At 42.9% G+C, this 14,604-nt stretch overlaps 1 protein-coding gene across 1 annotated transcript; it reads left to right on the forward strand.

The window, feature by feature from the left end:
• Nucleotides 1–550: 550 nt before the first annotated feature.
• LOC134202514 (ATP synthase subunit beta, mitochondrial) lies at nt 551–14,096 on the forward strand. The gene is made up of 3 exons (XM_062677512.1): nt 551–690; nt 830–1,597; nt 13,037–14,096. Exons 2-3 carry the CDS (start codon nt 878–880, stop codon nt 13,829–13,831), a joined length of 1,515 nt encoding a protein of 504 aa, XP_062533496.1. The 5' UTR covers nt 551–690; nt 830–877; the 3' UTR covers nt 13,832–14,096.
• Nucleotides 14,097–14,604: the final 508 nt, after the last annotated feature.

The raw sequence follows: 14,604 nt of genomic DNA on the forward strand, positions 1-14,604 counted from the left end.
GAAAAAAATACCAAATTTAAAACAGAAAGTTTGCATCCAACTATCAACAAGACCCCCGAATGGTAATAATGGCGATTTGAAAAGCAATTTACGTTACAATTCTGTTTTAAAATGTCCAAAGTAGCCCCCGATTTGTCAAAAGAAGCTCCGCACGATGGTAATAATTATTTATATGAAACTAGATTTGAAATGTAAAAATAACATTGCTGGGGAATCTACAAATTTTGTTATTTTATAGTTTAAGATTCAAATTGGAAAAAAAATGATATTAATCTGAACCTAATCACTAACGATTTTAATCCTGATAGTGAAATTACTTATAAACAATAAACTATGGCTCCCAACTTCTTAATTGTAAGATGTACGTTCATTTACATACTTTGAAAGACGTTGCATAAGATTTTTCAACATGAGGCTAAGTACGCCATGTGAAATTACTATTTTATTTAATGGTTTTAAACTTTTTCCGGCCTACCGATAACTACCGATTTTTCTACAGTCAAGCTACCGATTTATCAAAATATAATCTGGCCACCCTGGCCGCAGTCGACAAAAATTTGCCGGTCGATAATCGGCAGACATCTTGAAACTTCACACTCTCTTTTCATCGCTCGTCGCAGCAGCAACATTTTGAGACGAACGACATTTTCGACGTCAAATTCCTTCATTTTTGGACCGAATGTCATAGAGGTAAGTGCTGTTCAATGTGCGGAAGGGTAGAGAGACAGACTGCAAAAGATGGTTTGCGTAATCACCTCCATATTAGATAATGCATAGCTTTTGGGTTGGAAATTAATGCATTTTTCGTTATTCTTTGTGCTGATTTTAGGCTGACGATCCAGAAAGGTAGTGTGCGAGTTCGATTCCAGAAAAAGAGATGTTTTCCTCGATGAAAACGCTGATGACCGTCGCCGCCCGGGCGGAGCAGGTCGTGGCCCGTGGTTTTGCGGCAAAAGCTGCAGCTAAGGCGGCTGCTGGTGCCCAAGGAAAAGTGGTGGCCGTAATCGGTGCCGTCGTCGATGTCCAGTTCGACGATAATTTGCCTCCGATCCTGAACGCTCTGGAAGTTCAGGGACGTGGCTCCCGGTTGGTGCTGGAAGTTGCGCAACATCTGGGAGAGAATACCGTCCGTACTATCGCCATGGACGGTACTGAGGGTTTGGTGCGTGGCCAGCGCGTTCTGGACACTGGATCACCCATCAGGATTCCGGTCGGTGCCGAAACCCTGGGCCGTATCATCAACGTCATTGGGGAACCGATTGACGAACGCGGCCCAATCGAAACCAACCTGTCCGCCCCGATCCACGCCGAAGCGCCAGAGTTCATCGACATGAGCGTCGAGCAGGAGATCCTGGTAACTGGCATCAAGGTGGTAGACTTGCTGGCCCCGTACGCTAAGGGTGGAAAGATTGGTCTGTTCGGTGGTGCCGGTGTCGGCAAGACCGTACTGATTATGGAGCTGATTAACAACGTTGCCAAGGCCCATGGTGGTTATTCAGTGTTTGCTGGCGTCGGTGAGCGCACCCGCGAGGGTAACGATTTGTACAACGAAATGATTGAGGGTGGTGTCATCTCGCTGAAGGATAAGACCTCTAAGGTTAGTGGAATTTTTGTTTTTATTAATGTTTGCCTAAAAATTCACCCCCTATTAATAGTGCTTAAAACTGAGATGCTTTTGTTTTTAGTGGATGCACACTCTGCAAGTGTTTCGTGATTATATAATAGGCTAGAAGTTCTATGAACCAAATTGTGATGATTATAAACATTGAATTCATAATAGTTTAATAATTTATTGAATAGAGCACGCAAACCTTTTACAATATTTGTTTCAGTGAGATGAGATCAAGGAAGTTCAACATAAGATATTTAACCACACTCAATCTCAGTTTTTTGTAGGTAATCTTTTGAAGTGAATGCATATTAACTGTGGGTTTGTTTTCTAGAGCATAATAACTCTCCCAATAATACTTGATGATGGTTTTGTTTGACCTGGGTTTTGACATTATTTGTTTTAGTATTGTCATTGTGGTTTTTTGTTCATTTTAATCAAACTTCATAAATTTTTTTTTTTCATGTAATTGATTATAGATAATTTTGGCAATAATATGACAAAACTGCCGTAGCCGTAATTTCTCCTGACACAATAAATTACCTATGCAACTTTGTTGTAATTATTAAAACACAATCTTGCGTAAAGATTAGGGAAATAAATAATACAATTTTAGTTTTGAACAAAAATAAATTTATTTGAATTCGTATTCAGGAAGAAAGTTTTTTTTGTTGCTTCTTGTGGAAAACCTTCCGGGAATTAATTAAAGAATTCAAGGCGGAATTACTGTGGATTTTTTATAGAGATTCCTGCGTTCGTCTCTCCAAGAATTGCCGCGGAAATTTCTGCGCGAATTTCTCTAAAATGTATTTATGTATTAATTTTTGGGGCGATAGTTTAAAGTAATCTGCTACAAGCTGTAAAAATTTATTTAAGAATTGTAGAATCGTAGTAGGAAATGGGGTTTCGGAGATTTCTTCGTAACGAAAATTCCTTTGGAATTATACGAAAAATATTGCAAAAATTCCTCACGAAATAACGGCGGATTTGTTTATCCAAAAATTGGTAGGAGGGTTAACTTTAATTTCTGAACAAATTTCTCAGAAATTCCTGAGATAACATTTTCGTGTTTTCAGTAGTCGTAATAATAGCGGCAGACAAATTTGTAAATTTTTATATGCCGCAACTTTATTCCCCTATGACCGATCGAGTTAAAATTATAGAAGTAAACTAACTATAACTCCGTTATCAATGGAATTCAAACAACGAACCATTAGAAGTTCACAATACAACACATTTTGAAATTCAGCTTCTTGAATGAATTATTCACAAACTACGAAATGATCGATAACATCTTTGGTTGCTAGAGAGTTGATCAAACAAACATTGACAAATGCATGTCTTTGAAATACGACGAGATGGCCGAGATTGAAAAAAGAATGTTGATGCCTTTAAATAGACATGTTTTGTCCTATTTGTCATGTTTCAGAATCGTGGTTTGACAAGTGGTTTCCCTCAGTGGTTTCCCAAAAAATATTGTTGTATGGCGGACTGTCGTAAAATTCCCAGAATTTGTTTGGAATTTTTTTTTTGAAAAAATCCAGAAAGTAAAAAACCAATTTCTACACTGAAAAAAAAAATTGTTTTAAAAATTAAAATCGATGTTTCAAAAAAAAACCAGATTAATCCACCTAAAAGATATTTTAGTTACTAGATAAAGCTTGTCGCTTCGGTTCCCTTTGTTCTGCTGTCCGAAACATGTGTGGTACATACCTGTCAAATCGTATGGATTTTCCTTCTTTGACATTTAGCTCCCCTATCCTCGCCAGCAAAAGATGTTTCGGACAGCGACGACAGCGACAATCTTTATCTAGTAACTAAAATATCTTTTATCCACCTAGCAGTGATGATGCCTTTCTCGTGCATTATAAAATATATTGAAAAAATCGCATTAGAAAGGTCAAAAATGCTCTTTAGGAGAATAGATCACATTTTTTCGATCATTTTGCATGTTTTTGCATTAGTTAAAATGCATTGCCACCATTTTCGAAAAAAAAAAACAATTTTTTCGTTTTTGAATTTTTTTTTCCAAGGGAGGACCCTTGGGAAAAAACAATGATTTTTCAATAATTCCGAAATGCAATGTCCGATAGGGCCAATTTTCAATAGCAAACAATAAGACCGCATTCTCTGTCGAATGCAACTTGTTGCGAATAAATCGGATAATGCTAAGTTCCAAGAAGTGTGTCTACAAAATATGTACACATACACACACACATACACACACACATACACACATACACATGCAGGAGCGCATTGCGAAATCATTGGGCTCAGAGGCGGAGGTCAAAGCCTTAACTCCAGAGATGGTGATTTTGTGCAGAGACCTAGACGAGATCACGTCGGAAGAAGAGCTGCGGGTAGCACTACAGGCGCAGTGCAATATAGGCGAGGTACAAATGTCGATCCGGATTAGAAAGGCGTACGGAGGCACACAGACAGCGATGATTCGTCTGCCAGTAACCGCTGCTCATAAGGCACTGGAAGTAGGCAAACTGACGGTTGGATGGTCGAAATGCCCATTGAAAGCCGCCCCAGAAGTGAGCAAATCTATGGAGAGATGCTTCAAGTGTTTGGGCTTTGGACACCGAGCAGGAGCTTGTAAAGGTCCAGACAGATCTAACATGTGCTGGAAATGTGGGGAAACGGGTCATCTTGCGAGAGACTGCACGCAAAGACCGAAGTGTATGCTTTGCACTTCAGAGGACGGAAATGACCATCAGACGGGTGGCTACAAATGCCCAGCCTACAAGAGGGCGATCGCAGGCCAGCAGTAATGCAGATAATTCAGATTAATCTGAATCATTGTGAAACCGCACAACAACTGTTATGGCAGTCTACAGCAGAAACGATGTGCGATGTCGCGATAATTGCAGAGCCGTATCGAGTTCCCCTGATAACGGTAACTGGGTGACAGACAGAACGGGTTTGGCTGCGATACAAGTCATGGGCAAATTCCTATTCAAGAAGTGGTGGAGAGTTCGTGCGAAGGCTTCGTGATTGCCAGAATTAACGGCGTCTTCATATGCAGCTGCTATGCACCTCCAAGGTGGACCGTGGATCAGTTTAGCCAGATATTGGATCTGTTGACCGATAAGCTGATCGGACGAAGGCCGGTAGTCATAGGAGGTGACTTCAATGCCTGGGCCGTGGAATGGGGCAGTCGAGTGACCAACACAAGAGGATATATCCTGCAGGAAGCTCTAGCGAAGCTAGATGTACGATTGTGTAATGAAGGCTCGGTGAGCACGTTTCGGAGGGATTGGAGGGAGTCTATCATCGACATCACATTCTGCAGTCCTTCGTTGATGGCAAGTATGGACTGGAGAGTTAGCGAGGAGTACACCCACAGCGACCACCAGGCGATTCGCTACCGTATTGGCCAACGAAATCCTGGTGCAACACGAAGAAGGATATCCAGTGATCGGAGGTGGAAAACGAAAGCCTTTAACAAAGACCTATTCGTTGAAGCACTTCGACCGGACAGCAGTACTGAGATCATTGATGCGGCCGAGCTAACAAGAATGATGGTAAGGGCTTGCGACGCTACGATGCCACGAAAACTAGAACCGAGAAGTAATCGGCGTCCAGCTTACTGGTGGAACGATAGGCTCAGTACGCTACGCGCTGCTTGCCTCAAAGCTCGGAGGCGGGCACAGAGAGCAAGGACGGAACCAGAGAGAGAGGAACGCAAAGCGGTGTTCCGGGAAGCTAGGACCGCATTGAAACGGGCTATCCAGCTCAGCAAGTCAGACTGCTACAAGGAGCTGTGCCGAGAAGCAGACGCCAACCCTGGGGGGACGCGTATCGGGTCGTGATGGCGAAGATCAAAGGCCCATCGACGCCAGCTGAAATGTGCCCGGACAAGTTGAAGGCAATTGTGGAGGGTCTTTTCCCGAAACATGAGCCGACCATGTGGCCGCCAACACCGTACGACGAAGAAGGAGAAGCAAACCCCTTAGATCGACAAGTGTCCAATAGTGAGCTTGCGGAAGCGACTAAACGCCTGAAAGCGAAGAAAGCCCCGGGTCCGGATGGAATACCGAACGTTGCGTTAAAAGCTGCGATCCTGGCATATCCGGACATGTTCAGGAAGGCGCTGCAAAAGTGCCTGGACGAAGGCAATTTTCCAGAAATGTGGAAGATCCAGAAGCTGGTGTTGCTGCCTAAGCCAGGAAAGTCACCCGGCAATCCGGCCGCGTACAGGCCTATATGCCTATTAGACACGCTCGGGAAGCTCCTTGAGAGAATCATCCTCAATAGGCTGACGAAATGTACAGAGGGAGAACGCGGGTTGTCGAATATGCAGTTCGGATTCCGTAGAGCAGTTTCGACGGTGGATGCCATTCGAACAGTGCTCGAGAGTGCTGAGAAGGCGTCCAAGCAGAAGAGACGAGGAGATCGGTACTGCGCAGTGGTCACGATAGACGTGAAGAACGCGTTCAACAGCGCCAGCTTTGAAGCCATCGCGACGGCGCTGCACAGAATGCGGGTCCCCAACTATCTGTGCAATATCTTGAAAAGTTATTTTCAGGGTAGAGTTCTGACGTACGATACGAACGAAGGACATAAATCGATGCGCGTTACAGCTGGTGTTCCCCAGGGCTCCATACTTGGTCCAACTCTTTGGAACGGGATGTACGACGGAGTGTTGACTTTGCAGCTACCCAGGAAAGTGAAAATCGTGGGTTTTGCGGACGACGTGTCACTAGCGGTGATGGGCGAGACTCTTGAAGAAGTGGAGGTGTTGGTGATGGAGACGATAGCCATGATCGAGCGCTGGATGAGCGGTGTTAAGCTGCAGATAGCTCACCACAAAACGGAGGTGCTATTAGTCAGCAACTGCAAAGCGATCCAGCGGATGGAGATCGTCGTCGGAGGCCATGCGATTACTTCGAAGCGATCACTGAAGCACTTGGGAGTGATGATCGACGATCGGCTAAATTTCAACAGCCACGTTGACTACGCCTGTGAAAAGTCGGCGAAGGCAATGAACGCAATAGCGAGGATCATGCCAAACGTAGGCGGTCCAAGAAGCAGCACGAGGCGTCTGCTAGCTAGTGTCTCGTCATCGATACTGCGATATGGGGTTCCTGCTTGGGGTAATGCACTGCAAACCAAGCGGAACCGGGAAAAGCTGAAAAGTGTGTTCCGGCTGATGGCCATTCGAGTCGCGAGCGCATATAGAACGATATCGTCAGAGGCTGTATGCGTTATTGCTGGGATGCAACCCATCTGCATCACCCTGGAGGAAGACATCGAGTGTTATCAGCGAAGAGACACCAGAAACGTAAGGAAGGAGGTGAGAATCCGATCGATGGCGAGATGGCAACAAGAGTGGGACAGTACGGAGAAAGGGAGGTGGACCCACCGGCTCATCCCAAACCTGTCGGTGTGGATGAACAGAAAGCATGGTGAAGTGAACTTTCACCTGACGCAGTTTCTGTCGGGTCACGGATGCTTCCGGAAGTACTTACATCGGTTTGGACATACTAATTCACCGTTATGTCCAGAGTGCAAGAATGTCGAAGAGACTCCAGAACACGTGGTATTCGATTGCCCAAGGTTTGCGGAAGTACGTAGAGGAATGCCTGCACTAAGGGCGGACAACATCGCAGAGCGAATGTGTCACGAAGAAGGCACGTGGAATGTGGTCAGCAGAGTCGTGACGCAAATACTGTCAGAACTGCAGCGTAGATGGAGAAGTGACCAGCGAATAAGCGTAGTTTCGGGGGGAAATCCAGTGTGAGTCCAGTGAGCAGTGTTTGGCCTCGGGTCGTCGGGCGCCAGCGAACTGGAAGTCTTCTGCCAACCGGAATCGTTGGACCGACCTCGGCACTCGAATTGCCAACCTGCTGAAGAAAGAAGAAGGAAGTGCTTCGGGTATGTAGGGCACCGCCAGTGCGGACGTCACCCACCACCGGAACTGTCGGACCACCTCTGCAACCCGAAGACGAAGACTGCGCAATGCGCGAAAGCGTCCCCTGCGATAGCCGCCGGTAGTCGGGGCACCATCAGTGCGGAAGTTTCCTTCACCGGAACTGGTGGCCACCCTCGACGCCGGGGGAAGTCAGGAAGATCGGTGCATGACCGTCGAGAGATCGAGACTACGTTGCAGTGGAGCAGTGGATTAGCCAGCCAGTCGGCGAACTAGCCTAAGCTAGGGGCCGGAATTTTAGAAGAAGTGCATGAGCACAGCCCCCCCCCGAAGTAGTCGCAGCATCCCGTGGTCCCGGGGGGATCGAGGCAAGGAAGATAAGGGACCCGGTTTATCCGGGAGGCACATTTTTAGCAGGTCGGGAGGAGCCCATCCCTGTTCGCCTTCGAGCATAGTGTGGATGCTCGAGGTGTCTGTCGCGCAGATTTTTGATGGCCTTTAACCCTTGTAAAAAAAAAAAAAAAAAAAAAACATACAGACATCACCTCAGTTCGTCGAGCTGAGTCGATCGGTATATAACACTATGGGTCTCCGGGCCTTCTATCAAAAGTTCTTTTTTGAAGCAATCATATAGCCTTTCGGTACAACTTTGTTGTACGAGAAAGGCAAAAACTCATTTCAGAAATCGATGAAATTTTTTCTGCAGATAGGTAATTTAATTATCTACACTCAGCGAACTGGACAATCGAAATTCATAACTGGCGCCTTATGAATCTTCGACCGATTATTCCAACAACGTGCTTCTTATACGCAGTTACCTTCTCGAGTATTCAAGCGTCGATGGGCGTGTGGTCATCATGCCGGCCTCCCGACCTCGACGTCCATGGTTCGAACCCAGCCTGCCGCACTTTACTTTTTTTTAAATGAAAATCATCATTCATAAGGCAACATATTGAAATTCATACCGATTCCTTGTGGCAAATTTTCATAAGGCGTTTGATTGGAAATCGTACCTCTATTTTCCTCACTGTAACTGTTCTGGGAATAATGTTCCTGTGACATATTTAAGGAAAAAAAGTTTTTCTAACAAAAACTTATTGTCTTATTGTCCATATTGAGTGAAAATTTATCAGCGTGTTTTATGCCTACAGCGCCAATTTAGCAGACTACCGACGACCCATTTTGGACGTAATTAAAATTTGCTTAGGAAGCAATTTAGCATACACTCTAAATAATCATCACGTCATATTCACGTGAAAAATCACGTAACTGAACTGTCTTGAACAAACGACGATTGTTACGTGACGTTAGTAATACTCACCTGAAATTCACGTAACTTTTACTAAAAATCTTGGTGAATTTGTTTGTATGTACTCGTAAACAACTTATGTGAGATTGTATTAGTGTGATTGCAGCATGCGCATTTACGGAAAATCAGCATTGTAAACAATCTTCACGTCAGATTTACCTGAAAACAAACGTGATTATCATCCACCATACTTTTCACGTGGAAGTGACTTGACAATCACGTAAGAATGAATGACCTAAACATAGTTAGGCTTCGCAGAGGTAAGGGATATTTTAGGTGCAACTAGGCGAGAATTTTCCGAACCTGCAGTTCACTCATTGAAAAAATATCAACGGAAGTCTCATGAAATTTAGAAGATTCGTAGAAAAGTGATTTGGAAGAAGTTTAAGCTACATGAAGTCTAGAACTACAGTTTTTCGGTAGCGTTGGCATAAAATTTTTATTTCAGATTTTAACGTCCAAGGATGGACTACTTTTTGATTGGTTCAACATCGGAAATAGCAGCAATTTTTGAGAAAGAATCTAGTTTCAACATTTCTGTTCAAATCTGATAAATTTCATTCGACATTCGTTGATTTGTTCTCCAACAGTGTTTTAGCGATAACTCCGAAGCGCAATTGCCGAATGACAGCATTCCTTGTCTTATATTAAATACATCATTTTGCAGCAAATGCATTTCACCGCATCAAGCACATCAGCAACGCGAAGAGGTTTCCTATTTACGGCTGCTGGCAGTTACTAATTTATTTTGCATTCATTTAAAACAAAACAATTTTGTAATATATTTCAAAGCATACCTGATATCATGTAGCTTTCACTAAAAGTTCACGTAACCGGTACGTAGAATTCACGTAAGGTTCACCTGATCAAACACGTAACTACTCTCAAACTTCACGTCATTAGTACTGGAAAATCCAGTCAGATTCACTTGATAAATCACGTAACTCACCTAAGCTAAGTTTTGTTCAGGTTACATGCCATTCAGGTCACTCTTATGTGAAAAGTATGGTGGATGAGAACCACATTTGTTTTCAGGTAAACATGACGTGAAGATTTTTCAGAGTGAATCTAACAATTATGTGGACCAAATTTGAAAAGGGCGTATATTTTCCTAGATTTCTTATTACAAATGACCAGATTTACAAAATTGTGATGTTTGATGTCTGCACACTTAGAATCGATTTTGCTGTTCGGTAAAAATATTGACGAAATACTTCGGTAAACATTACATTTTACCAATTTTTCGGTAAATATAATTTGTTTTACCGTAATTTTGTAAAACTTTACCGAAAGATCCGTGAAGCCAAAATAAATTTAACGTGTTCGGTAGAATAAAATACAATTCATACGGTAAAAATGGGTAAAAATTATTACTGAATACGGTAAGCACATCACCGAACAAAATGTAAAATGTTGGGTGAATTACCGTAATACGGTAAACTGAAATCAAATGTCAAACTGTCAGCCATATTCTGAATCAAAGAATCCCATTAGCGATCGGCTATGAAAAATTTGTCTTGCGACCGGAATTAAAGCCTAGAGAAGTGAAAGTGGAAGTGAAAGTAAAATTTCATTCAGAAAACTTTAAGTCTTTAAGAAAGTGAGTATGTTGAAATCAACCACATTTTAAAAGCACATTTGAAGAACGTTTCTTTCAATGTTCGCATGCCCAGGTTGCAGAAAACTTCGCTCTCATGCAATGACACTCATCGTTCGTGACCACGACCATTGATTGCGCTGATAACATAATGTTGGCGAATGCTTACATACTCGGTAGAAATCGGACTTCCGACAGCATTTTTGTTTTTTTGGGTATCGAGACGCAGGGTGGTTGCACACGCTGCCTTGATGATGTTTATGTTTTTTGATACGAACACGAAATAATAAAAAAAATATACATATCATTGCCAATTAGTATTGTTTCATCAAAAAGATTGCAATCTAAAAATTCTTGATTAAAAACAAAAAAATACCGAAATGGTTCGGTACATGCCAGCCAGAAATCACCGAACGTACGGTTGTTTTTGACAGACTATCAAAAATCTGATTACCGAACTGTACGGTATTTTTTGACAGTTCGTCAAAATATTCAAGTACCGAACGTTCGGTAATTGATTGAATTACCGAACAGATTACCGTACGTTCAGCTGTTGAAAGTTCGGTAAAAAATATCGTATACTGTAAAATATTCTAAGTGTGTGGACTATTGTTAATTTGTCTAAACTGTAAATTCTGAAACATAAAAGAGCGCTTCGATCACCGGGAAAACAAACCAATGGATGTAAAGATTAAAATTGGTTTAGCAAAAAAAGTTGCAGCTCGATTTTTTTTTGTCAGATAAACATTTTGATTCCATAAACGCACATTCAAAAACACACATTCACAAATACGCATTGCTTCGCTTTGCTGGTGCGTATATATCAGCGAATTTATTTTCTCAATAATGAATTATTGGCAGTGACTGATTTTCTACCCGCCGCTGCCACATCCAGGCGCTATGGTAAATGCGCAAAATAGCCAGCATGAGTCAACCGCCAGAAATTTGTATGGCAAAAGACATCTAACGCGGGTTTTCTGAAAATTAGAACTTTTCATGAAAAACTATTTTGTACCGATTATGAAGGATGGTGTCCGCTACTACGCCTACCAAATATTTCTTTTGATTACGGTGCTTTATTTTGAGAAATCGAACCTTAGATGCTTTTCGCCATACTGATTTCAGAAAGTAAATTACTAGTGTGCCGCTGTAAGCACACTCAAAGCAGGCGATTTATTGATGCCGATACACCTTTCAGTTGAAGCGAGTGCAATGAATCGTCTGCTTTGAGCGTAATTACAGCGGCACACTAGGAGTTAACTTTCTGAAATCAGTATGGCGAAAGGCATCTAAGGTTCGATTTCTCAAATTAAGCACCTTCATCGAAAAAATATTTGGTAGGCGTAGTAGCGGACACCTTCCTACATAACCGGTACCAAATAGTTTTTCATGAAAAGTTCCTAATTTTGAAAAAACCCGCGTTAGATGTCTTTCGCCATACAAATTTCTTGCGGTTAACTTACGCTGGCTATTTGCACATATACGATAGCGCCTGGAAGTGAAAGCGGCGAGTAGCAAATCAGCCACTGCCAATAATTCATTTGGATTTCCAATATTTGCACAACATTTTTGGAACTTATTGGCACTTGATTTATCCATTTTGAGACTTTTTAAACTATATAGTTTATATACAGTAGGGCCCTCCTTAGCCGTGCGGTAAGACGCGCGGCTACAAAGCAAGACCATGCTGAGGGTGGCTGGGTTCGATTCCCGGTGCCGGTCTAGGTAATTTTCGGATTGGAAATTGTCTCGACTTCCCTGGGCATAAAAGTATCATCGTGTTAGCCTCATGATATACGAATGCAAAAATGGTAACTTGGCTTAGAAACCTCGCAGTTAATAACTGTGAAGTGCTTAATGAACACTAAGCTGTGAGGCGGCTCTGTCCCAGTGTGAGGATGTAATGCCAATAAGAAGAAGAAGAAGAAGAAGATACAGTAGACCTCTCCATGTTTTCAAAAAGTATCAAAAATTCAACCGGTCAGCCCAGAATCTTATGCTAAAATCAGCCTCCTGTCAAATTTTCAGCTAATTGGGATAAAATTTCGAGTGGCTCAAGTCGATTTAGTTTTTTGGGCTATTTACAATTTTGAAAAAAATCTAACAAGAGATATTAAAACCTAAAACTATCGCAACAACCACTATACGAAAGCTACACCAGAAGCTCTATTTTGAATTTTGAATTTTAAACGTAAACTATAGTAAGTTCATATACATGTTATAATGGGTAGACAACAGCAATGAATAAACAAGCTTTTTCAAATTATGCACCGTGGAACGACATCTTCATGTAATTCAATGGTTATTTAATTCAATAAAACAAACGCTGACAATAACAATGACTGGTTATAATTAAATATATTTAATAATGATAAATATATTTTTGTGAACCGAATTGTTTTTAAGTTTAAGAAAATATAAACCCTTTTCAAATGTTGGTCCACATTAATTTTAGATTATGCATTGCTTCCTTAACAAACTTTTATTCATCCAAAATGTGTCGTTGGTTGATGATAGGCTGTTGAACCTATAAAGGAATGAAATAAATTTTCATTCAATATGGACATGAAAAAAGTTTTTGTCTTATGAAACTTATTAAATACCCAAGACATAAAATTTCATTACCATCCCTTCTCCCATTAGGTCGCCCTGGTGTACGGCCAGATGAACGAACCCCCCGGCGCCCGTGCTCGTGTCGCCCTGACCGGTCTAACCGTTGCTGAGTACTTCCGCGATCAAGAAGGACAGGATGTGCTGCTCTTCATTGACAACATTTTCCGTTTCACCCAGGCCGGTTCTGAGGTATCTGCCCTGCTGGGTCGTATCCCGTCCGCTGTCGGTTATCAGCCAACACTGGCCACCGATATGGGTAGCATGCAGGAGCGTATCACCACCACCAAGAAGGGTTCCATCACTTCGGTGCAGGCCATCTACGTGCCAGCTGACGATTTGACTGATCCTGCTCCGGCCACCACCTTCGCTCACTTGGACGCCACCACTGTGTTGTCGCGTGCCATCGCCGAGCTGGGTATCTACCCTGCGGTGGATCCCCTCGATTCCACCTCCCGTATCATGGACCCCAACATCATTGGTGCCGAGCACTACAACATCGCCCGTGGTGTCCAGAAGATCCTGCAGGACTACAAGTCCCTCCAGGATATCATTGCTATCCTGGGTATGGATGAATTGTCTGAAGAAGACAAGCTCACCGTCGCCCGTGCCCGAAAAATCCAGCGTTTCCTGTCGCAGCCCTTCCAGGTTGCTGAAGTCTTCACCGGTCACGCCGGCAAGCTGGTCCCTCTAGAGGAAACCATCAAGGGATTCACCAAAATCTTGAACGGTGAGTTGGATCACCTGCCCGAGGTCGCCTTCTACATGGTTGGCCCAATTGAGGAAGTGGTCGAGAAAGCCGAACGTCTGGCCAAGGAAGCCGCCTAAGCCACTCTCCGGTGAGTAGTAGATCAAAGACACAGTAATTAGTCAACAGTAGTGAGGAAAGCAATGTGTCCGAATGGGACTCGGAAGAAGATCCCGAAGTCCTCCCACTGGGGTCTTCTTTAAGTTTCATTCGAAATGAATCATAAGCGAATCTTATTAAAAGTAAGTACCCCAGCCCAAATTCTCGCGCTTTATAAAGGGGAACGTTCCAGCAGGTTGAGTAACGGTTCGAAATATAGGTTTTCAAGTGTTATCGTGAACAAAATGACCTGTGTTGTGTTGTAATGAAAGAACGTCCTATCTGGGAAAGCGAAAAATGTTGCTGTGATAGCTGGTCTGGTGTGTTGTGGAGAAAACAATCATGCTCGCACATTGACATTGACAGTTTGACCGCAAAATTCAAACCCCAGCAAAGTTGAAGGCAACTCACTTCTGGTGATCAACAATTTTCTTTGGATTGTTAAAAATCAAGGTAAACAAAAATCGTCAGCTGATCGCAGCTGTCTTACCTACCTGGATACCTGGTTGGCTACAGCGTCGATACACATATGCCTGGCGTATTGTAGAGCTCCATAATCGTCGGTCTTGGGCGATGTTCCTCCAGTTTCCCCGAACGTTCAGGGTCCCCAGGTCCGATTCCACCGCGTGCAGCCAGCGTGTTCGTGGCCCCCTATCTGGTTCTCTGTTGAATATTGTTTTCGCTATTCTTTCTTCCGACATTCGCACTAAGTGACCAGCCCACTGAAGTCTTCCGTATGTTATACGATTCACAA

Source organism: Armigeres subalbatus, unplaced genomic scaffold (genome assembly GCF_024139115.2).
Source record: "Armigeres subalbatus isolate Guangzhou_Male unplaced genomic scaffold, GZ_Asu_2 Contig125, whole genome shotgun sequence".
Lineage (NCBI taxonomy): Eukaryota > Metazoa > Arthropoda > Insecta > Diptera > Culicidae > Armigeres > Armigeres subalbatus.